Source organism: Ctenopharyngodon idella, chromosome 7 (assembly GCF_019924925.1).
Source record: "Ctenopharyngodon idella isolate HZGC_01 chromosome 7, HZGC01, whole genome shotgun sequence".
NCBI classification, from domain to species: domain Eukaryota; kingdom Metazoa; phylum Chordata; class Actinopteri; order Cypriniformes; family Xenocyprididae; genus Ctenopharyngodon; species Ctenopharyngodon idella.
The window spans coordinates 8,397,001-8,422,463 of NC_067226.1; the positions used below are offsets into that span (position 1 = coordinate 8,397,001).

A 25,463-nucleotide genomic window follows, 5' to 3' on the forward strand; every position below is an offset into this window, starting at 1 on the left:
CCCTGTTTATCCTCTCTCCATTCCCGAACAGAAGGCCATGGAGGAGTATATTGAAGAGGCTCTAAAGCACATACGCCAGGCCGAACATCGCCGCCACGTTTCGGAGGTCCTCCAGCGGCTCCACGAATACCATCTGTTCCTTAAAGCAGAGAAATGCAGCTTCCATCAGAAGTCCATCCACTTCCTAGGATAAATAGTGAGTCAACAGGGCATCAAAATGGAAGAGGGGAAGGTATCTGCAGTCACCTGTGTTCCACTGTGGACTTCTACCTGTGTTACTCACCTGTTCCAGTGCCACAATACTGATGTGTGCCCTGTCAGCTATTCACCTTGTGTCTGCTGTGTACCTGCAATAAAGTGATTGTCTGGATTCACTTAATACCTGTGCAGTGTGTATTTCCTGACAGCCATAAGACTGAAAACATTACTGGTTGGTTTGTAATTTTCAACACACAATGCCTTTATATCATGCTTTGACAGCTTGACACCTGAACATTTTTTTCCTTTTTTTTCATTCTAATCTCTGGTGTGTCAATAAAGCTTTGCAGTCCAAGTGCCATGCACTTGAGAAGTGTAAGCAGTTCACAGCACTGCTATAATTGAAGCAAGACCACTGGACTCATGGTTAAAGCCTCGTTGTGCTTCAGAGGTAAGGTAGCAGACAGACCACACACACACACATATTGTTCTTTGGATTGTCAGTCCCACAAAAGACACACAGACACATGAAAGCGTTGACCTATGTACATGCACAGTACCTGGCACTGGATCAGCCAAGCATACAAAGAACTTAACCAAACATCAATGCATAGATAAATGGATCCCTGACCACATCAAAGCATTTGTGACCACTGAGTTCAGTGCAGCCCTAAACTATTACAATTTACTATCGCATTTAAAACCATTCACGTTTTGAAATATGAACAGCGTATCCATAAAAATCATCTATATTTTATCCTATCACAGCAAACTTAACCCAATGAATACATCCAAAAAGAGATAATTTAGCTCTCATGTGTCATACTGTTATTTCTCTGTACAGTTATTCTTCCGATTATTGTAAATATTTTGCTATAGAAGAAACAGTAGATAGTTTATTATATTCTTTATTAAGGATACCCTGAGGGACACACAACGGGATAGCTTGCACTCACATTTATTTCTATATTATTTATATGATTCCTGCTGCAATTATTGATCTAAAAACTACATCTAAGCTGTCTTTTGCTTCCACATTCACATATGTGCAGTGAATCAGTCAAATATGGTGTGCAAAATCTTATAATTTTTTGTTACATGATGTTTAAAACTTGTTTAAAGTCATCAGCTAGTGACATGGCTCTATTTCCAGATAGCCAGTTAACCCTCTGGACTGGAGCAGCAGCAGTAACTCACCAGAGTAAGCCTGTAATGATGTGAGGGGGTTAACAGGCTAATGTCTTTATGAGGGGAAAATGCCACGTGTGCAATGCAAACCTTAATGTATCACTCTTAGGAAACATGCAGAGAGTGTTACGGTGGATGTGGGGGTGGAGTCACATGGTTTCCTTCAACTTGTCATGTTTTAAAGGTGCAAATCTATGGACACTATAGGTAAAATTATATAGTTGGGAATAAAACCCTCTAAAGAAGACTGCAGCTAAATACATTATTATCTAAAAGTCAAGCTCAACTGTACTTATAACAGTCATATCAACTTGTAGTGCACATGTAGTGTACGTCAAATCTAAATTTGTAAATTAAAAAAGTAAATTAAAAACTGTACTTGCAGATAATATGATAATGAAATAAAAGGCCACTTAATTGTACAGTTTCATGAGCACAGTTAAAGAGCACATTTTCATGACTGTTTCTTATATTTAAAAGTATACTTTTAAAAAGTGCATTTTGCAATATTGTCAAATTAAAAAAATTTACTTTAAAGTACACCTTTAATCATTATGTTTCAACAATCCTTTATGGTGTTTTAAAGAAGTACACTTTTTTTTGATGTGTTAACAAACATACTACATACTACCATACAACAATGTACAGTGCTTGATTATAATTTTAATTGCAATGGGTTATTCAATATTAAAGTTAATATATTTTAAGTGCAGGGGAAGATGGGGGAAGATGCCCCCCTAAAGAACAATGTGCATTTACTTTTAAATTTTACCATTTAAACATGAGTTTAGTATGTGTAGGATGATGATGCATCAGCCAATATGTTATTAAAGGGTTAGTTCACCCAAAAATGAAAATAATGTCATTTATTACTCACCCTCATTTCGTTCCACACCCGTAAGACCTTCGTTCATCTTCGGAACACAAATTAATATATTTTTGTTGAAATCCGATGGCTCAGTGAAGCCTGCATAGCCAGCAATGACATTTCCTCTCTCAAGATCCATTAATGTACTAAAAACATATTTAAATCAGTTCATGTGAGTACAGTGGTTCAATATTAATATTATAAAGCGACGAGAATATTTTTGGTGCGCCAAAAAAACGAAATAACGACTTATATAGTGATGGCCGATTTCAAAACACTGCTTCATTAAGCTTCGCTTGCGAATCAGCGGTTCGGAGCGCCAAAGTCACGTGATTTCAGCAGTTTGGCGGTTTGACATGCGATCCGAATCATGATTCGACACAAAAGATTCATAATAGTTCGAAGCTTAATGAAGCAGTGTTTTGATATCGGCCATCACTATATAAGTCGTTATTTTGTTTTTTTGGTGCACCAAAAATATTCTGGTCGCTTTATAATATTAATATTGAACCACTGTACTCACATGAACTGATTTAAATATGTTTTTAGTATATTAAGGTTTAATTAACATGCAATTGCAATTAAAAAGTAAATCAACATCAGTTCGCAGTATAAGTATATTATTTCTGTAATAAGTACTGGTTGCCTGGTTTCACAGACAGGGCTTAAACCTAGTTGCAGACTAAAATGCATGTTTGATCTGTCTTAACTAAAATCAACTTGTACTGACATACTGTATCTTAAAATATGACAGTGCCATTGTTTTGTCTTAAGATGCACACCAGTAATGTTTTTTTTTTTTTTCTAAGGCACTTTATAAAAAGCTACTTAAATGTCATAATTGAACTAAGGTCTAATCCTGGCTTAATCTAAGCCTTGTCTGTTAAACTCGGCCTAAAAGTATACTTAAGTGTACTTCTTTTTTCACAAGGGACCCTTATCCATTTAAATGGCAAGTTCACCCAAAAATTACAATTTTGTCATCATTTACTCACCCTCATGTTGTTACAAAGCTGTATGACCTTCTGTGGAACACAAATTAAGAGATTTTTAAAAATGTTTCAATATTTGTTTCCATATATTTGTGGGAAAAATATCCCTTTAATACTTTGAGGTTTAGCTATAATTTTCCATATCCTATGTTACACACCTTATTCCTTTTGTGTGTATTCCATAAAACCATCAGCTAATCAGCTCCTCTCCTGTCTCCTTCCTGGAGGCCCTTACTTTTTCCCTTGGCCCCTGAATTCAGAGGAAGTGGTTTCTGTGCAGACAGTGTGTAGCTGGAACATTGTGTCATGTACATGGGAAGCTATAACCAAAGAAATGCACATTAAAAGTTCCACTAGAGTAACACTTTCTATGCAGATCTGGTGGACAGTCAAGCCAATATTGAAGATCTGCCTTGAATCAAATAAGTAAGCGAGTATGTGCTCTGGTGTATAATACTACCACCTAGTGTTAACATTCTGTTAGTGAACAGAGCACTGGGAAATATCCTGTCCACTGTTGCAAAGAAAACATTTTTAAGTTAACACATACTGCGCTCATCACTGTCTATTGTAAAACAACACTTCCAAGAAGTTCCTGTAGAACTTCACTTCCAGATCCAGTCAAAATCATAAAAGCCTATTAAAGGGTTAGTTCACCCAAAAATGAAAATAATGTAATTTATTACTCACCCTCATGTCGTTCTACACCCATAAGACCTTCGTTCATCTTCATAACACAAATGAAGATATTGTTGATGAAATCCGATGGCTCAGTGAGGCCTCTATTGAGAGCAAAGCCATTGAAACTCTCAAGGTCCATAAAGGTACTAAAAACATATTTGAAACAGTTCATGTGAGTTCAGTAGTTCTACCTTAATATTATAAAGCGATAAGAATACTTTTTGTGTGCCAAAAAAATATATATATAACGAATTTTCAACAATATCTATATGGGCCGATTTCAAAACACTGCTTCATGAAGCTTCTGAGCTTTATGAATCTTTTGTTTCGAATTAGTGATTCGGATCTCCTATCAAACAGCTAAACTGCTGAAATCATGTGACTTTGGTGCTCCGATTCACTGATTCGATTCGTAAAGCTCTGAAGTAGTGTTTTGAAATCGGCCCATATAGATATTGTAAAAAAAAGTCACACAAAAAGTATTCTTGTCGCTTTATAATATTAAGATAGAACCACTGAACTCACATGAACTGTTTCAAATATGTTTTTAGTATTTTTATGGACCTTGAAAGTTTTAATGGCTTTGCTCTCAATAGAGGCCATCAGATTTCTGAGCCATCAGATTTCATCAACAATATCTTAATTTGTGTTCTGAAGATGAACGAAGGTCTTACGGGTGTAGAACAACATGAGGGTGAGTAATAAATGACAGAATTTTCATTTTTGGGTAAACTAACCCTTTAAGAGGAATTCCAGGCATGAGCAGATTAGATATTTAATGTATTTTGTGCTCTTATCTCTGTTTCTTCTGTAGGTATAATTCCAGTATCTAGGTCTTTTTGAAGTTCAAACGCATGGCTTATCTCAGTCATGTCTCCTCACTGTTTTAATGAGCAGATGGTATGTACTCTGCATGCCTTGACAAAAATAATTTATAATTTAACTATAAAGACAATGTTGCATTTAAACATAATCTCCTAGCACTATTCCAAACATCAGACATAATGACCCTTAATGAGCTTTAAGATATATTTAGCCAAGTTAAAGGTCTGTAGTTAATGTAAAAGGATAGTTGAAAATTCTGTTATCATTTACTCACCCTCTTGTTATTCCAAACCTGTATGACTTTCTTCTGTGGAACACAAAAGAACATTGGTAACCAAGCCTGTTTTGGATATATTGTATGTGTTCCACAGAAGAAAGAAAGCCATACATGTTTGGAACAACATGAGTAAATGATGACAGAATGTTTTTAGATCAACTATCCTTTTCATTTGGGTGCCTTTATGTTAACTTAAGAAAATAAGATAACATGATGACCCATTTCAAAAAAGCTTTAGCAGTAGCCATGACAAACTTTCAAACTAACTATGAAACTATTTTTGGGATACTTATTTCAAAGCAGTAATTTTTTTCCACCTTAATTGGTGACATCAATGCATGGAAATCTATAATTTCGAGTAAAAGCATGCATTAGCATTTCCATTCATTTGAATTGTATAGTTGCTTGACTGGCAGAAACAAACACAGACAGTGGTAAAACATCTACTATAATATGATGAAATATTTGCAATATATGCTGCTGGCAAAAATGGAGACCATTTAAAAGTTTGGGGTCAATATATTTTTTTAATAAATTTATATTTTTTACAGCAAGAATGCATTAAATTTGTTAATAGTCTTTTAATAAACTGTTACAAAAATCTATTTCAAATAAATGATGTTCTTTTAAACTTTCTATTCATCAAAGAATCCTGGGGGAAAAAAATGTATCATGGTTTCCCCAAAAATATTAAACTGCAGAAGGGTTTTCTACGGAGCCCCGCACATGACATGCAAGAAAAAAAATTAAATTGTGCACACGATTTACTAATTCGTTCCCTCGATTTACTAAAACGTGCGCACGATTTACTAATTCGTGCCCTCGATTTACTAAATCGTGCGCGCGTTTTAGTAAATCGAGGTAACTAATTAGTAAATCGTGCGCACGATTTAGCCTACTATTTTTTTTCTGCATGTCATGTCCGGGTCTCTCAGTAGTTTTCACTATTGATAATTAGAAGAAATGTTTCTTGAGCACCAAATCAGCATATTATTGATTTCTGAAGGATCATGTGACACTGACGACTAGAGTAATGATGCTGTATTTAATTAAAACGATGAAATAATGGAGTAATGATGTGTATTTAATCAGAATACAAAACTACTTTTGAATGGCTGTCAATGATAATTTTTTTTTTTTTTGCATGGAAAATTATGTAGTTATAGCATCTACCAAGAGGGGCTAACTGCTGAAAGTAACAAGTCAGACCTGAATCTTTGCACTAGTGGTGCAGAAACTGCTTTAAGTTCAAAGTGACAGTTCACCCAAAAATTTTTATTCTGTTGTCATTTGCCACCTTTGTCACCAAAGTTTTTTTTACCATACAAGATAATAGGATATGTTTCTCCTTTTGTGTTCCACAGAAGTAAGTCATTTAGGTTTGGAACAACATGATGCTGAGTGAAGAATGACAGAATTTTAATTCAATTCACAATTCAATTCACATTTATTTGTATAGCGCTTTTCACAATACATATCGTTTCAGGGCAGCTTTACAGAAAATGGATGTCAACATTACAATTTAGAGTATAAGTAAATAGAGTACAATAGAGTATTCTGTTATGAGAGATGACTGTGTCCAAGTAATGTCCCAGGGGTGTTTCCTCCAAGGAGGCAAGGGAGGCAGTGCCTCCTCAAAAAAACTGGATGAGAAAATAATAGATGATACAAAAATAAAACAATGCAAATATTACAAAAATTGATATTAAAAAGTGTGTAAAAGTCACTCGTTTTTCTAAAGAAACACTGTCCAACAGCGACACCCGCAGGTAAAGTTACAGTGGGGAGTCTGCGTCTCTCATGCCTCCCTTCATCACATAGAAATAAAACAGAACCCCTAAAGCGTGCGGTGAGTTTAGTGGGGGGTAATTGAGAATGAGTGGGGGAAAGTCACATGAGAGGAGGCAGTGCCTCCATGGCGCTATGATTGGATATGATCGGTTATGGTTAGACATGATTGGTTTGTGCGATAAATCCCGCCTCTTGTTTTCATTCGCGTTCTAGTCCTGAATGAAGACAATGATGGCGGTAATGGGAAGACTATTTAAAAAGAGGGTAAACAATGGTCACTTAGATATCACCGCTTTATGTCATGTCAAAATCAAACTTGAAACGGCCTGAAAACATGACGACTCCGGTGGTTTTTAGTGAGCAATCAGCATGGTGAAATTAAAGGTACATCTTCGTGTCTGTGACCACTGACCAGTGTGTACAAGCTTGATGACTGCTGAAAAAAATTGACTATTAAAAAGAAAATCTGAACATTAGTTCACAAATAAAAATGTAAAAATGCGTAAAAACACTAACTTGACAAAATTTATACTTGGTTTTAATAAACAGAACATTACATAGCGTAAAAATAAAAAATAGAATTGTATTTGGTCTCTTTTTTATGTAATGTTTATTTAACCAGGAAAATTGTGTAACAGGGACATAAATTTGATATATATAAAGATGGAGGACTTTGCCTCCTCACTTTAAAACATACCGCAAACCACTGTAATGTCCATATTTCAGAAATGTACAGTTCTAAGATAATACAAATCACGCAGTTAGCTAACATCATGTATTAATTTTAGGCAGAAACAAGCTCATTAAAGTAAATACTACAAGTTGTGAACATAATGATTACAATATATAGTAAATCTGGCAGTGTTGATTCAAAGTTGGAGTCATCTGAAGCCCTTAATTTCTGGGTGAGCTATCCCTTTAAATTTGTTGTTCAATAAATGTAACTAGTGATGTAATATTTTCTAGGCCCACAAGAGGGTAGCAGAACATAAAAAACTGCAGTTCATCCTAATTTTAGCATAGCATCTTAAAATAATTTTTCTGGCTCTTTACACTTCTCTCTGTAAGAAAGAAGATTCTTGAACATGGTAATATTTTTTTAAAGTATATGCATTTTAATTAAGCAATTAATATTGCTCTAAATGTGCTGTATATCTCAAAAGCCTTAGAAACCATATTCCTCCAAAACACTTGTTTTGTGCAATTATTAATCCCACATTAATTAATATGGTTCTTCTTTAGCAGTTTTTTTTAAGACTTCAGAGTCTTTGTCTTTTTTTTTTTTTTTTGCTTTATGAATTTTGACTATACCAGCCAAGTTACCACATTTTATCGTAGTAGAAAAAAACTAGATACTGTAGGGAGAGAGAGGAAGAGTTTTAATATATGTTGTTTACAGACAACTAATGAGTGAGATTATGACATGTTGAATAGGGTGATGCAGTTGTGGACATCAATAATCTTCATTAGTGCATGCAGTAATCAGATTGACAGCATGGAAGGAGAGAGAGGGAGAGAGAGAGAGAGAAAGGAGTAGTAGTAACATGCTGAGCTCACTTCACTGCAGTATCCTGACTACAGGACCACGGCTGCCGCGGCACTGATAGGCTCGGATACTTAGCGAGAGACAGCAACTAGACCCTCCCTCTCTCTCTCTCTCTCTCTCTCTCTCTCTTCTCCTCCTTTTTCACAATCTCTCGTGTCTCACTCTGCTGTCGTAGAGGCTGCAGGCTTCACGCACTCAGTGAGTCCATCTCTTTCTCTCTCTCTGTCCTGCTGTCTCACTCAGCATTTCAGGAACAGGAGCTGACTCTTCTGCACTCTTCTCTGCATGACTGTCACAAAGGTAAGCATGTGCTGGAGCGTGTGAGGCTGGGAGGGGCTGCTGGGTTCGGGCTTCACTGCAGTGGGATGTTCTGCTGAATCTGTGACTGTAGTGTGCTGCAGTGCCGGGCAGGTGGTGTATGTGCGTTTATGTAGGTGAATCTTCTACCTGCAGGATTTGCTATGCGGTACAAACTTCTATGTGCATTTGTCCGGCTGGATGTGTGTTTAATATGCGAGTGCCTGTCCCGCAGTAGGGCAGTGGGTCTTGTCTGGGTGAGGCATGTGTGTGTGTGTGTGTGTGTGTGTGTGTGTGTGTGTGTGGCTTTAGCAGACTGATTACAAAGTGGAGCTCTTAATCCAGTGCTGTCCTGCATTAAGCCTGAGCTGTGCTTTTTTTGCTAAGGATAGACTGAGCACGTCACAAACTACAGTACGCATGACTGAGATAAAAAGGAAAAAAGAAAAAAAGAAGAAAAGAGGGTTGAAAGGGATATAGGGTAAATTCAGGTAAAAAGGGCCACTTTTTGGCATTGAGGTCATGATGAAGGTCAAAAAGTAGCTTAATTTAGCTGAATTCATTTTAGAAATATACATGTGGATCAGGCTGAAATAATTTGTCTTCATTGAGCTTGTTTCAATGTTTATCAAAGTGTGCGTTTAAGTTTGATTTGCCTGAGCCATTGGACTCTCACAGCTGAAATCCTGTCGCTGCTGGCTAATTGAACTAAATTTATAGAAGTTGGAGAAAAATTACTCTATGAAATTAGCGTTAATGCAGTACACAAACAAAGATGTTTGTTGTCAAAGTCTTCCTTAGTCTGTAAAGCTGGAAACAGCCAGGTCTAAGCCTGATATTGTAGAGATGATCATAAGAGACTGTACACTTTATAACACCACAACAGGTGCTCATATAGAATAATAAAAAAGTCAATTATGTGCCGTATACATTACTTGAGTCTGTGACAAACATTGAGTCCCAGTGTTCATGCAGTGATGTGTTGCATTCCCAGCTGAATTACCCACATGACGCAGGTGCTGACTGTGTAAGAACTGTTGTGTGTGTGTGTGTGTGTTTTGCTCTGACGGAGAAGGTTGAGATGTTGAGTAGGGGCTCGAGTGATGGACACTGTACAGAGCTAAATGACCTTGGATTGTTTGTGTATGTGTGCTGACTGAGCAGAACAGCCCTATGTGTCAGACAGTGAGAGACAGAGAGCGATTCCACTCAAGAGTGTGTCTGCATTTATGAGAGTGAGTGCACATATATACTAGTGTCTGACCACACAGCTGTGTGGCAGGATATCCTCACAGACTCTTGAGACTGAAATGGTCACACACCCAGACTGTCATGAAGAGGACAGGATGCATCTCTCACTGCAGGGCTATAAAACAGCTGGCTGCACGTCACTTCCTCTCACACATTAGCCCAAGTGTTACAGTTAATAAATCAATGTGGATGTTAATGTTAGGAACTACAGCCAAAAAAGCCTCATTTTCAAAAAACCCTCCACAAGATTACATATTTTATTCAGTAAAAAGGGAAACAAAAAGTGTACAAAATGGCCTCTCACACAATCTACAAAAGATCACTATAAAACAGGCACTGGTTAGCTGGTTAGCACTAGTGGGCTAAAAAAAAAAAGTTTAAATTTATAGCACAAATAAAAATACATTTATTAGCACACAGTCTGACAAATAAATCATCATTATTTTAGTTAAATATTTACCAAAAAAATAAATCAAATAAAATAAATAATAGATGTTTAGCTAGCTATGCTAGTGACAGCAAAAGACCTTCACAGACTGGGCCCTGAAAAAATAACTTTATAAATAATAATCAGATGTTAAACATTCCCTTTAAAAGCCAAAATTGAATTAAAATAGCCAACCATCTGAAAGTCACACCCTAATTCCTACATTAACTTGGAGATATGAAATCTACAGAAACACAGTAATCAATTTCATATGAAGATGCAAACAAAATGGGTGGATTAGATGGACAGCTGAAGGAGGGGTTAGAAATCATTCTGTCTCCAAGGGTAGAAGGTCAACACATGTGCCCTCACGCCTTTGTTTAAAGCTTTGCATATCTTTCACCCTGAGACAGATTATTGTGGAGAATGGACCTACTGAGTAAATTTCTTTCCCAACATCAATGCACAGAGTCAGGCAGACGTCTTTGTGCTTCATGATTACTGAGTGTGCTGTGAACGTATTTATTGGGATATTGTGAGAAGAGTCCTCATCTATGATGCTGGTGGGTGGTTTTGCACATATGTGCATGCCAGTAGGTCAACAGGAAGGTAGGAAGCTTACAGGTGTGTTTATAAAGCTCAGAGACAATTGCACATATAAATTGCACAGAAAGACAATTGCCAGGAGTGTTTGAGTGACTGAAAGGACCCTGTGTGGGTAGGAGGACTGTAAAGTTACAGGTGTATGACACATTATCATAACTGACCTCATGCACAGAGTGGGTGTTGTTTTTTGGCAGATGTGCATATTATACATACATACATATATTACATATACATTATATTATATTATATATATATATATATATATATATATATATATATATATATATATATATATATATACACACACACACACACACACACATACATATATAGCACTGTATATATACAGTGCTCAGTGTAAATGAGACTGTAAATGCAGACTTTGAAAAGTAACATTTTAAACAAAATCTCAATGAACACAAAAACAATTTCCAAAATGTTGACAAGACAAAGTTTAATATAACATCTGTTTAACTTATAACATGAAAGTAAGGTTAATAATATAACTTAGATTACACAGTTTTCAGTTTTACTCAAATAAGGGTGATGCAAAAATGAGTACACCCCACAACAAAAACTTCTACATCTAGTACTTTGTATGGCCTCCATGATTTTTAATGACAGCACCAAGTTTTCTAGGCATGGAATTAACAAGTTGGCGACATTTTGCAACATCTATCTTTTTCCATTCTTCAAGAATGACCTCTTTTAGAGACTGGATGCTGGATGGAGAGTGATGCTCAACTTGTCTCTTCAGAATTCCCCATAGGTGTTCGATTGGGTTCAGATCAGGAGCCAATGAATCACTTTCACCTTGTTCTTCTTCAGAAATGTGTTTAGGATCATTGTCATGTTGGAAAAGTGCAGGACGACCAAAGGCACGGAGTGATGGTAGCATCTTCTGTTTCAATACAGAGCAGTACATCTGTGAATTCATGATGCCATCAATGAAATGCAGCTCCCCGACACCAGCAGCACTCATGCAGCCCCACATAAGGACACCACCATGTTTCACTGTAGGCACCATGCATTTTTCTTTGTATTCCTCACCTTTGCGACGCCATACAGTTTTGAAGCCATCAGTTCCAAAAACGTTTCTCTTGGTCTCATCACTCCAGAGTATAGAGTCCCAGTAGTCTTCATCTTTGTCAGCATGGGCCCTGGCAAACTCTAGGTGGGCTTTTTTGTGCCTGGGCTTTAGGAAAGGCTTCTTTTGTGGACAGCACCCATGCATGCCATTCCTCTGCAGTGTACGCCATATTGTGTCACGGGAAATAGTCACCCCAGTTTGGCTTTCTACTTCTTTAGATAACTGCAGTGAACTTGTATGCCGATTTTCTTCAACCCTTCTCATCAGAAGACGCTCCTGTCGAGATGTTAACTTCCGTGGACGACCTGGACGTCTCTGTGAGATGGTTGCAGTTCCATCTTTTTTACATTTTTGTACCACTTTTGCTACAGTATTCTGACTGATAAGTAAAGCTTTGCTGATCTTCTTGTAGCCTTCACCTTTCTGGTGTAAAGAAATTATTTTCTTTCTCAGGTCTTGTGACATTTCTCTTCCATGTGATGCCATTGCTGACAGCATGAAATGGGAAGGGGTTTTAACACCCTTTTATAGTCAATTGTCTGCTGGACACCTGGGTAATGAATTAGACTCAGCTGTGGTTGAATTCTTGTTAAATTAGACATTTGTAGTCTAAAATTTAGCTTTGCTCCAGAGACTTTCAGTGGGGTGTACTCATTTTTGCATCACCCTAATTTGATTAAAACTGAACATTTTGTTCTCTAAGTTATATTATTAACCTTACTTTCAGGTTATAAGTTAAACAGATGTTATATAAAACTTAGTCTTGTCAACATTTTGATAATTTTTCCCATGATTCTTAACAGACAACTAAAATTAGATAAAATAGCATGTAATTTACTGGAAGTTCTGACAAAATGAATGATTCAATGACAAATACATTTTTTAACAGTCACTTGTCGCCACCTACTGCCGTAATGATGTCGTTGATACAATCTTTATTTGAAGCATCATGTTACTTTCAAAAGGTGATTTGCTCTATTTTAATCACTATGGACATTACTGTTTATAGGGGTAGTTGTGGCCTAATGGTTAGAAAGTCAGACTTGTAACCCGAAGGTTGCGGGTTCGATTCTAAAATACCGGCAGGAAACGACTAAGGTGCTCTTGAGCAAAGCACCTAACCCTAACCCCGAGCTTCTCCCCGGGCACCGTGAATGGCTGCCCACTGCTCCGGGTTTGTGTCACGTCACTTCACTTCACTTCACTTCACTATATCTGAACTATAGACTTTTATCCCAGCACTTTTGTGATCATTTGAATTAACAAAAGAAATAATGATACCGTGTGGTTAAAAAGACTGCTTGCGAAGCGGTTTCATACCTAAGCATGACAACTGCTCTCACTGGATCAGCGGCAGCACCAACTCCAATGCAGATTTGGATGTTCGCTGTGATCGTACCTGTCAAAGGTTTAAGAGAATCGTTGTCATTTAGGAATGATATTGTGTGGGTGTTTGAATTTAGACTGTGATATTAAAATTTTTAAAATGTCAGTCTTTCTCTTCTAAAAAAAAAAATGCACCACAAATATCAATGACTCATCCTACACTACACAGATTTTTGTCCAATCAAATGCTCTCTAGAATGAAAACGCCCCTCGCTCTAATGTTATCTTCAACAACTAGCAAGTAGCTAATCATGGTTCATGGCTGTGAAATAAGCCTATTGGCCATTTTTTAAAAAGGAATGAGTCCTTCAATACATCTCCCCCAAACTTCTATATCAATAGGAAATAGCCCCTATTAATCATAATACCCCTAGAGAATATCTCTAAAGAATTCCTAACAAAATTTCTGTAAAGCATGTTAGTACAAATCACAAATAAATAACAGAGTAATGGCAGGCACAGTGTATTAGTACACACTTGATTTGGACCCTGTTTTTTTTGTTCTATCCTCAAAGGGAATCTTATAATCTGGACTGAAGTCGCTGGCTATTATGCCCTATCCAGGCAGTGTGCACACACGCTGGGAAGAGTCACATTTGATCCAAATCCTAACAGCTAGCTTAGCAACCCAAACCTCCCGCTGACCAATGTGCTTATACAGAAAACATCCAGTAATGAACAAATGCATGTATCTTCAACTTTTTTATGAAGCCTGAGAAAGGGCTTGAACATATTATGTGGTGAGAACTAACTACTCAAACTCCACAGAGACTTAGAGTTTCAGTGGGACTGTTGGTAGAAAAGGAAAGGAGATCATGTCATTTATAAATATCCTGCTCAGCTCCAGCAGAGCTGTAGTGAACGTGAGGTGGAAACACTGGGAAGAGGATGTGCTTCCTGCGGTCCTGAACTGGTGAGTGAGTGCAGTGGGATACACTGTAGATAAACAGCAGCTGTAGGGCATCAGTGTGTGATGTTCACATCGTCTTGTAATTCCCATTGTCTGTCTTCACTGTCTTTTCACTCCTACTCTAAGGCGCTGAAACCGAGAAAATATTATATTAAGTTTCTTGCTTTGAGATATCTGTATCTATTGCAACTGCAATCCTAGATGCACAGACAAACACATTCACTCACTGTCAAGAAAAATGAGTCCCCTTACAGTGTTAAAACAACTATGAACACAGCACATCAACTTTTGGCTTAACCAATGACTTGAGTTTTGGAAACAGTCATTATTATTGCAATCCCATTTTTGTGTCCCTATGTGTATACTGTATGTGAGTAAGAAGTCCACAGTGGAACATGGGACCAGAGAAGGAAATGCTACAGCCTACACAAATCAAACAGTGTGGGAGAGGGAACTAAAGCATGACGGCATGATGAAGATGGGTCATATGCTTATGCTCTCAGGATTTCAACACACTCCTCATACAAGCAATCTCATGAAAATGGAGCTCATTATCTGTAATGCAGTACAGCAGCAACATATTTCACTCAGTGATCCCACTGACCAATGACTCCTTTAAATGTGCTTGTCAAGATAAGTAGAAGTGAACAGAAGTATACGCTGCGCTAAAAATGCTGGTAAATCTCACTCTTTCTTTCACTTATGTTATATGACAGGCTATATGTTGCATTAAATAAATAGCCAATAGCTCTGTTCTGTAACAGAATAGGTACAATCCCTGTACTCATATTTACTCTTCACTCTTCAATACTATTCACTTGTGTTGTAATTTCACCCCTTGACCTCTATGAGTTCATCAAAACAAAGATTAGACTGCTTATCAACACTGATGGTCTGTTCATGAAGACAAAAGGGATTTCACAATTTCACATGCCAGAGCAGCCAATCATTGTCATAGCATCTTTATCCAATATAACACAATCTTATCAACCTTAAGCAAGCATATGTGTTTTTATGCAAATTCATAAAATTTTATATGCAATATTCAAAAAGTACATAAAAATACATGAATGGCATCCATGATTATTAGCAAGCCCATAGGGACTCGGCAGATTACCACAGAACTGGAATGCCTCTCAATCACGAATCCATCCCTCATCCCTTGCACGTTTAGTAAATATTATGGCTAATTTTATATTTTTAGCTATTAATAAGAATGTAATACTCTCAGCTCTGTTTAACACATTTTCTCATGTTGAAATCCATTTTACAGATTCCCCCTTCCCATCTGAAATTAGCACAGAAATTGTAAAATAAAATAAAAAAGAATATAGCAAAACAAATAAAACAGAAGGATAGCAGATTCTGCCTGGACCTGGTTATAAGAGAGAAAGCACAATAGGAACATTATGAAAATGTTTTTGATACTTCAGGCTGAAGTAAACAATACCTACAAGTTGTCTGAGGTTATTGCCGCTTAAAAGGAAAAAGAGAGCAGCTTTCTTTGTGAGCAGAGAGAAAGAGAGAGGTCAGCTGAGCGCTGTGAAGGTTCACATTCCTTCCCAGCATTCTCTGGCCCTAAGCAGTGTTTTTTGAAGTGATATGCCAAAAACTCAAGCCTTTTATTTTCTTGGAAAATGCATCAGTGAGAAAGTGCAAAGGAGCAAAAAGTGTGTGTGTGTGTGTGTGTGTGTGTGTGTGTGTAAGAGCAATGTTAGACACTGCACTTTTACAACAGCATGGACTAGCTATTCCAGCGAGAGTGATCAATATTAATATAAACACTATTCAGAACATGATAACATGATCAAATAAATCAAATTCAGTTCTACACAACTCTACACTCTATGGCAATAAGGCCAACAAAAACCAGCTTGGATGTAGAAATACAAAGTGGAAAATATGGGCTGGATAGAAAGCAAACATGGCATGAGAAATGCATTACATGTCTTAGAGGCCTCAGGTATACACTCAGTGTTGTGAAAAGCGATTTAAAAGAAAAGGATCAAGACCCATGTGAGCCTGGACTTATGGCAGCCCAGACTTCCTTTAGGCAGTTTTCAAATCACTTAGCTCTGCCTCCAGCCTCCAATTAATCAAACTTCACAGACGAAACAAATCCCACACAACAAAACAGAGCAAAAGGATTCAGAGAAAGAGACCGGTAAAAGAACAAAAGAGAATGTGCAAGAGTAAGAAACAAAAAGAAGCACGATGAAGACACTAGAGAGGATGTCTGAGAAAAAGAATGTTTTAAGAGCAAGGCAATGTTGTGGACTTTTTCAGAGAAAAACAAAAAGGTTTTGTGGCACTGCTTGACAGGACCTGAGGCCTGGGCCAGGTGGAGGCCCACTGACACAGATCTTTAGCTCAACCACTCCAACTGTTTATGGCATCTGTTTGCAAGTTTTACTCAAATCCATCCATGAGTCCAAAATGGGTCACATGATATAGGACATAAAGGTCACATGCATTCATGCAGAAACAAAAATCTGTCGATAAAGAAAATTGATTTTTTTCTGGTGATGACGTCAATGACAAAAAACAATTATACTACAGATCAGGGAATGTAATTGCATTAGGTCTTTAAAAGTCATATGGAGCGGTGAAATTTTGAATTAATAATAGTAATAATATTTCACAACATTACTTTTTTAATGTATAAAAATACATTTTAAATCAAAACAAATACATTCAAACAAATACATTCAAAAACATTTTAAAATCTTACCATTCCCTAAGTTCCCATTCCCTCCCTTGACAACTACAAGTTCATAAAGAGATCATTAAAAAAAATCCATATGAATGGAGTGGTTTAGTCCAATTTTTTTTTTTTTGAAGAGACACAATCGCTTTATATGATCAAACAGATTAAATTTAGGCTTTTTTTTCACATTTATTCACATTTTATTTCATATTCACATAACATTCATCAACTCACACATCAGTTGTGGTAAATGGAAGCTCAAGCATGTTCTCTCTTCGAGAATCAATGAGGTTCGTTCTCGTGTTACACAGCACGTTTGAGCCATCGAAAGAGGTTTGTTCTCACGCGTCACTCAGGTTCGGTTGAGCTTCTGTTTATGTTCGTTGATCAATGTTTAAATGTGAATAAAAGCCTAAATTCAATCTGTTCATTATATAAAGTGATTGATTCTCCTCATAAGGATTAGTTCGCTCAATTCATATAGATTAGTTTTACGATCTCTTTATGAACTTTTTGAAGCGTCAAAGTGGCAGAACAAAAGTCTTACAGGCTTGGAACAACATGAGGGTGAGTAATTAATAACAGAATTTTCAGCTTTGGGTGAACTAACCCTTCAATAATGCCACCTTCACTGATTTTTGCTTAACAGTTTTCTTAACATCACCTTGCTCAGCCTCCATACAGCTGTTTTACATTTGACACTAGCCTGAGTACATTTCAGAGCACACCTTGCAAAAGCCAATTTTAGCTCAGAGTGCTGTGCTGGCAATCACACTGAAACAGAATCCTGCCAGCAATGAGAAACAGTCAAAAGAGATTAGCCAAGCAGGAAGACGACAGGCTAATACGACATTGTCATGTCACCGTGGAAGGTCACGGTGCTCATCAGTAGCTGGGTAACACTATTATGGAATGCCAGCTTCTGAGGTCTGGCTGCTGTCGTGTTGTCATAGGCTTTGTTATTTTCAGCTTTGTAGGTCGTAAGGAAATGTTAAAAAAAATAAAAATAGTGAAGGTAGAATACAATCAAATAGAAATAGGAGTATAATAACAACACTAATGTTTATAACTTATTCACGAAATGTTTTTCCGTGAAACTACATGCAATCAAACAATTTGACATTGTAGATAGGAATTTGTCATTTAAAAAAAAAAAAAAAAAAAAAAAAAAAAAAAAAACATACTGATCGACCACTATTCTATACCTTTTACACAATGCCTAGGTTATGGTACTGCTGTCATTTTGGGTTTGGGTGTGGTGTGTGTCTGGCTAAATTATCCAGGCCAGATGGCACGTCTGAGCCAGGATGCTCCTCTACTGTGTAGACTCTACTGTGTAGACACAGGGAGCCAGAGACTGCAGGGGAGAAAGTCTGTCTACTCAGCAAATCATTGCCAAATCTGAAGTCATAATCCAATTTATAAAAGGACTTTCTCCAAGATGGAGAGTGCTGGAGAGGCACTAACCTATGTGCAGCTTTCATAGGATTAGAAAGCACAACATAGACTGAGCAGTACAAGGGGTGAGACATGTGAGAATGGCACCAAAAAATTATCATATAGGCAAAATTCTTTACTTGAAATTGTCAAAAGGCACGTAACTGCACTAAAGATCAAAAGCTGCCATCCATAGTTTCACACCAATGAGCATACATACATTTGCATTTAATTGTTAATTAATTTACATAAAAGCCATCATTCTGGTTGAAAAGCTCTGTTCCAAATTTTTTTTTTTTTAAAAACAGCCTTTTTAATCTTATCTTATGAATACTTTTACTCTGAAATATAAATATATTGCTAATCAGTCTGGATTGCCTGCTCTGTGAAAGATACAGGTGATGCAGACTTTAGAAGGTATTGTTAAAAGTAGCATAGTGTTGCTGCCAACATTTTAGAATAGGTTCAAGTGACCCAATTCCGATTTTTTCCTCTCATGTGGCACAGATCAGTTATGACCCATGAACGTGTACATACACAGGAAAAAAGCACATGGATTCCGATATTCTCAGATCAGTTTCAGGCCTCATTCTTATGTGGAAATAAATCTGATATGAATCGAATATGCGCATTTGAGTCTACCATGCAAACGGACAGATCAGATATTACCGTCAATACGAGATGTACGTCATTGAAAAAGCGACGGTGGTGAATGACGTCAACTCTGAATGACGATTGCAGCAGTGATCATTGCTACATTCGCCCAGGCTACAACAAGGGCTCTCCTCTTTTTTCTCCGCCTTAAAGAGTTAGTTCACCCAAAAATGAAAATGGTCCCATAATTTACTCACCCTCAATCCATCCTAGGTGTATATGACTTTCTTCTTTCAGTTAAAAAACACAATTAGAGTTATATTAAAAAAAATATTCTGGCTCTTCCAAGCTTTATAATGGGAGTGTATAGTAACCGATATTTTGAAGCCCAAAAAAGCACATCCATCATAAAAGTAATCCATATGGCTCCAGGGGGCTAATAAAAGTTCTGAAGTGAAGCAAAGTGATGCATTTTGTTAAGAAAAATATGGGTGAGTTAATTATAGGATCATTTTAATTTTTGGGTGAACTAACCCTATAAGAGACCAATGTTTTGCTGACCTTTAAAGATGGTGTGGAAAGCAAAAGCTTGTATTATCATCTGCGTCATTGTAAATCGCGCCATTTTTACTTCCTTTTCAGGCCTTTTCTTGTCTGGCCGAGCATGCATGTCTCACCACACCGGCACCCAGTTTGCACGTCTAAATTAGTTGCTTACATTTACAAAATGAGTCTACAATAACAGAATTAAACCCTTTTAATGAAAATAAAGATTCATGTTTAATAAAAATGTTCAAGAAATTAAATTAAAATATTTAGTGAAATTAGAATATATTTAAGAGATCGTTGTTTAATTTCGCTGTATACATATGTTCTCGTATCCATACATTTTGTCACAAATAATAATCTCATGGTTTACTAGGTTTTACACGATTCTTTTATAGTGTGGTTTTGGTGACGTGTACTAAAACAAACATCATGTGTGTACCTTACTTCTTCCCACCGCTAACTTCTAATGGTTTAGAGGACAATTACTCAGAGTCGCCCCCTTTCGTTTTAAAGAATAACACAACAGCGGCAAGTAAAAATGTCTTTTCCATTTGGGGCGGCAAGTATAAATGCCTTTTCCATTTGGGGAGGTGCGTGAGCAGTCAGTGGAAGCTCGGGATGTGGAGCCAGGCGGAAGTATAAATCAGGCTTTAGATGCCTTAAAATACTGCCTAGATAGGGGACTCACTATATTTGGAACTATTAAATAATCCACTCTCAATCATTTCTATTTCTGCAAGTTCCTGTAGAAATGTTACTCAGCAATGTTATTCACTTTGGAAATGATGGACTGTATGGACTGTTAGGTTTAGTATTAAAATATTGTGTTAGTGACAGAGATTTTTGTCAGGTATTATTATTATTATGTGTACTGTCATACTGTTTGCAATTCATCCAAGAAAAACATTAAACTCGTTTATCTCTCGGGACTCAGTTTGTTTTAGAAGCTATCAATCAAAAACAGCAAAATGCTAAAACTACTTGGGCAGCTTCAATGAATTAATCCTGACAGGTGAAGTGGATGTCTACTGAATCAGAGATGACAGGCTGTTAGTCTTTATGCAAGTTCACGGGACTCTTGGCATTCCGAAACTAGGAAATATGTAGGTTGGGATGGAAGTAATTTTGCAAAGTGCATCTACATCTGTGTTTGAGCTCTCTAAATAATGAAAAGTATTCTGCCAGCAGAGAGCAGCTCCTGCGTTAAAGAAACATTGCATATCAAACTCAAAGAGAATGGGCTTTAACCCCATTTGACCCCCTTTCTTAAAAGACCAGATCCAAGAGAACAGATCTGGTGCACCTATCTGTGATTTTGGTGTATTTTGTTTGTCTCTTGGAGGCAAACTGCCAGTAGAGTATTCTTCTTGAACACTTGCCAGATGGCCATCATAGCAAATGGGGCTCATGTTTTTGTTGCATGCGGTTCAGAGCTGGCATCAGGACATCTCAAGCTGCGTCAGAAACCTCACACACATAGCAGTCACGCTGTATTCTCTATGCTATGTCTTCTTTCATTCAGAAGCTTCCTCATCTCATGCTGAATTGGTCACAGGTCTTAATGCAACACATATGTCATTAGTTAATCCAATGTCATTTGATTGACAGATAAGCATAGAGCTGAGTCACTGTCTAGTCTAATAGTGACCATAATGATCAGCCCACCTGCATCTTCTTCCTGCCGCCCTACCCCCTCCATCTCTTAACGTGTGCCATCCTTTGTCCTTCCTCTCTTCACTTCCCCACTGTAATCCCCATCAATCCATCTGTTGGTTCTGCTTATCACACCCTGACCATTAACAACAGTGAGGTTAGAGGAAGGAAAACAAAAAGCTCCTCTCCTGGGAATGACACTCTAGGGGATGCTTGTTCAACCAATGCAGTAATGCTTAAAGACACAAGGACGTTGGAGGACATATAGGGGGAACGAATGACTAAATCATTGTACAGTATTATTTTTAATTACATAGAGAGATGTTACATCTAGAAGAATATCTGTGATCACAATAACAAGCATAAATGCAAACAAGAAAGTCGTAAACGTCATGTCTTTAGTTTACAAAGTCAGATAATGAGCAAACGGTCCGTTTAATTGAAAAGTGTTGACAAAGCATTTCCATGGTGCATGTGTGAAAAATGTATGACAGTGAATTGTTTCTCATGATCTTAAAAAACAATTTCATCTTATATAAGCTTATATTAAAATGCTTAAATAATATAATACTTTAATAATATATATGAATTTTATTTTTATTTTATTAAAAAATAAAAGTCTTGAATGGTCTTCTTGACTTAAATCAAAGTGCAAAACTTTAAAAACATTCTGGTTTTGATATCTCATCAAGGTGGGTGTTACATCTGTGTCATTTTAGTTTTCATAACTTAAAATTATGCTAAAATGTGCAAAATAGATATAATAATAAGAAAGTAGGTGACAAAACTGTCAGATAGACACACTTGCAAGTAAGTTATAAGGAATAGAGGCTACAGAGTGTGGGATAGAGAAAGAAGGAGGGGGTATTTACAACTTTCTGGAAAGAAAGGATCTTTTATAAGCATAACTGGACCTTAAGAGCTGAGCAAGGCTGTCCTTGATTGTGTGTCTCTCAGCACGGCATCAGATAACTTCCTCTTTCATTATTTTCTGCTTCTTTATCGAAGTCTGATAACCCTCTCAAGGACATCCTGTCCCTATGTGCATGGACAACAGCACACCATTTACATCCCCAGATGACACTCACAGCACTTTACCAAAAATTTTTTACATACAAGTAATCCAATTAAAACCTTTAAAAGGAATCAATGTAAGAAATGTAAGAAATGTGCCTTGTCAGAGAATTAATGCTTACACTTCACAGAAAATGATTTGGTGTTGAGTAGTAAAAGTTGTACGATTTACAAAAAAAGGATCTAATATTTCTTTCTCTCATTCTGTCTCTCCATTCCATAAAACCACCCATATTCAGTCTTTCAGCTAGAAGTGCTGTGGCCTGACTGCACCCATCCTGTCTGTATGATCCTCTACAGAGACAAAAAGGGAGGAAACTGGTGGTCTTGTTTCTTGTGTTTTTGAGGAAGTATGTCAAGATACACTCAATACATTTCCCAATGTTCCGAGATCAACATCCTATTGTTCAGCATCATGGCAAAAGAAATCATAATTTAAGGCGGGTTTTGTCCATGATTTGGTCATCTGAGACAAATTTTGTGAATCCTAAAAGATTCCTATAATCCTAGGCAAAAATCTTGAGTCTTTGATCGCTAGTTTGACATGTTCACCGACAGCCGATTAATGACCGTTGCGATCAAATTTTACCTCAGACGAAATTCTGGCAGTGTCAGAAGATTTGGCGCACAGTCCTGCGGTGTGACTTCTCCTACGACAAACGTCAAATTGTCTTAGTTTTTCAAGATAAGCTGTGATCAAAATTAACACTAGAGATTTCTTTGTTAGCCACCATTTCAGTCCCGCGTGTAATGCAGACTGTCACTGAATGTGTGTGAGTTGATGATGTAAAACCCCGGACAAGTTTTCAAGCACGTGTCCATTTTTAACGCATCTTGACATATAGGACAGCTGAGATCCCACAGTGTGACATGAGGATCATGTTCGTACAGTCTGACAAGCAACAATCGTAAAGGACTATTATAAATCGCACAGTGTGCACCCGGCTTTACCCGAGCTGTGAATGTGAGTTGCTGCTGCCTGTATTGAATGCAATAAAAAGACTGTGCTGTAAAATAATGGCAAGAAACACCTTTCTCTTGAGTTTTCCTTGACCATTGCAACCCTCTATGGACACACTGAAGCTTGAGTCGCCATTGGCTAGTAAATTTTTCTCGCCAGACTTTTTACATTGAATGCAAGAACAATGCAAATGAAAAAAAAAAAAATCTACATATATATAATATAAAATACAAATATAAAATATAAATTTCAAACACTATTAAAGACAAGTAAACAGTCCATAATAAAATAAGAACAAATAATCAAGCATATACAAGCAATAGCACAAATAAACACAATAGATGCAAATTAAATAAACACTGCTTTTCAGGTTTTTTCAGGTAGATCTAACAGTTAATAGATACAGATTAGGTAGATTATGTAAAGAAATTGAATAAAGTAATCAAATGTAAAATAACACTGCATAGTCTGCACTGTAATTAAATAGATTAATCCTTATTAAAGTTACAAAAGTTCAGTCAAGAGCAGTGAGTGATTTTTTGCAGCGAGTCTGTTGTTTGATTAACATTAAAAACACAGACAGCAGCAGGAATATTAGGCTGCTGTCACTTTAAGAGATAATGCACGGATCCAGTATACTGTACTGATACTGTACACATGCATTGTTTTTCTCAACTGTTGTTTACATTCACTTAAAACATAACCAACTATGTTTACTTGGATACTCACCAAGACGGATATTATGACAATTTTGTGTGAAATTGTTCATTCAAGTGCAAGATGTGAAAAAGCTCAATTCAGTATTCATGTGCTGTCAGATGCGTGCAAGTTATCTTTCACATCTTCTTGCAAAAAACACGTGCAAATGATAAACTTTCGGGATCGGGACTGTCAACTCTTGGCCATCAGGCAGTCCTGTCAAGCCCTGCACTCATACGTCTATTTCCCAAACACAACCTCTGGATATGTAGAGCAACAATTATTTTTTTCAGATCCTCAGAGAGTTCTTTGCCATGAGGTGCCATGTTGAACTTCCAGTGACCAGTATGAGAGAGTGAGAGCGATAACACCTAATTTAACACACCTGCTCCCCATTCACACCTGAGACCTCGTAACACTAACGAGTCACATGACACCGGGGAGAGAAAATGGCTAAATTGGGCCCAATTTGTACTCATTTTTGTAGCCAGTGGTTTAGACATTAATGGCTGTGTGTTGAGTTATTTTGAGGGGACAGCAAATTTACACTGTTATACAAGCTGTACACTCACTACTTTACATTGTAGCAAAGTGTCATTTCTTCTTATCGGTTTAAATCAGTCTGATGAGTGTGAAATCAGTCAAGACAATAATTGGAAGACCCCCTACTGCCACGGACCCCCTGTTGGAAACCCCTAGTGTTAAACAATGCAAATTTTTCATAATTTTTCTTCCTTTTAACAGTTAGGCCAATGTGAAATGTTAAAACCTGAGTATCAGTTGATACTCACAGCTGCAGCTGCATTATCTGGTGGTGGAAAAATACAGCCAAGCAGACAGACAATAACAAACAAAGGGCACCCCAGTACACAAAACACCCTCCAGAACAGTAGTAATGAGGGTCTCTATCCCATCTCTGAGCCGTTTTCCTCCCTCCCCAGAGTTCTGTCTTCACTGCGTATTGAAGAGATTTAAATGCCCTTCAGCTCTGACAAAATCATTCTGTTCTGGAACTTAACTTATACATGTTATTATGTTTTCCTCAAGGTATTGTCAATGCTGAATAACATAAGCTCATGGCTTAGGATGATCTCATTACAGTGTGCATAGACGAATATAGCGAATCTAGTGAAAACACACAATAAACATTAAGAAAATACAATGTTATCATTTGCAAATTGGTGGCCGTATCAGGTAAATCTCATGTTGTCTTCATTATATCTCTGTCTGCACTGAGTAAATGCTGAATTTTCTATAGCAAGTTTCTCAAAGTTCAGGGCTGGCAGACAGATTTAAGGACAAGATTTATTGCTAAAAGTCTGTGCTAAAACCCATCCCTATAGTCACCAGCAGTCATTCTGACTTTTCCGTGTGTGAAAGGACAGCATGCAACTTGACCTGGCCCTCTCTCAGCTCTATTTCATTCACAGCTGGAGCCAAATCTGCCAAAACAGGC

General features: G+C 37.2%; 1 protein-coding gene across 3 annotated transcripts in view; it reads left to right on the forward strand.

Moving 5' to 3' along the window:
- The first annotated feature begins 8,454 nt into the window (after positions 1–8,454).
- The window catches only part of coro2ba (coronin, actin binding protein, 2Ba), a 44,269-nt gene continuing 27,260 nt past the window's right edge, over positions 8,455–25,463 (forward strand). Inside the window, exon 1 of one of the 3 annotated variants that reach the window (XM_051899352.1) lies at positions 8,455–8,666. Coding sequence is in view for 1 of the 3 variants with exons in the window: in XM_051899354.1 (XP_051755314.1) it covers positions 8,652–8,666 (15 nt within the window). In the remaining 2 variants the exon portion in view is untranslated. The remainder of the gene's footprint in view (positions 8,667–25,463) is intronic. The other 2 variants (XM_051899354.1, XM_051899353.1) reach the window with 2 other exon arrangements.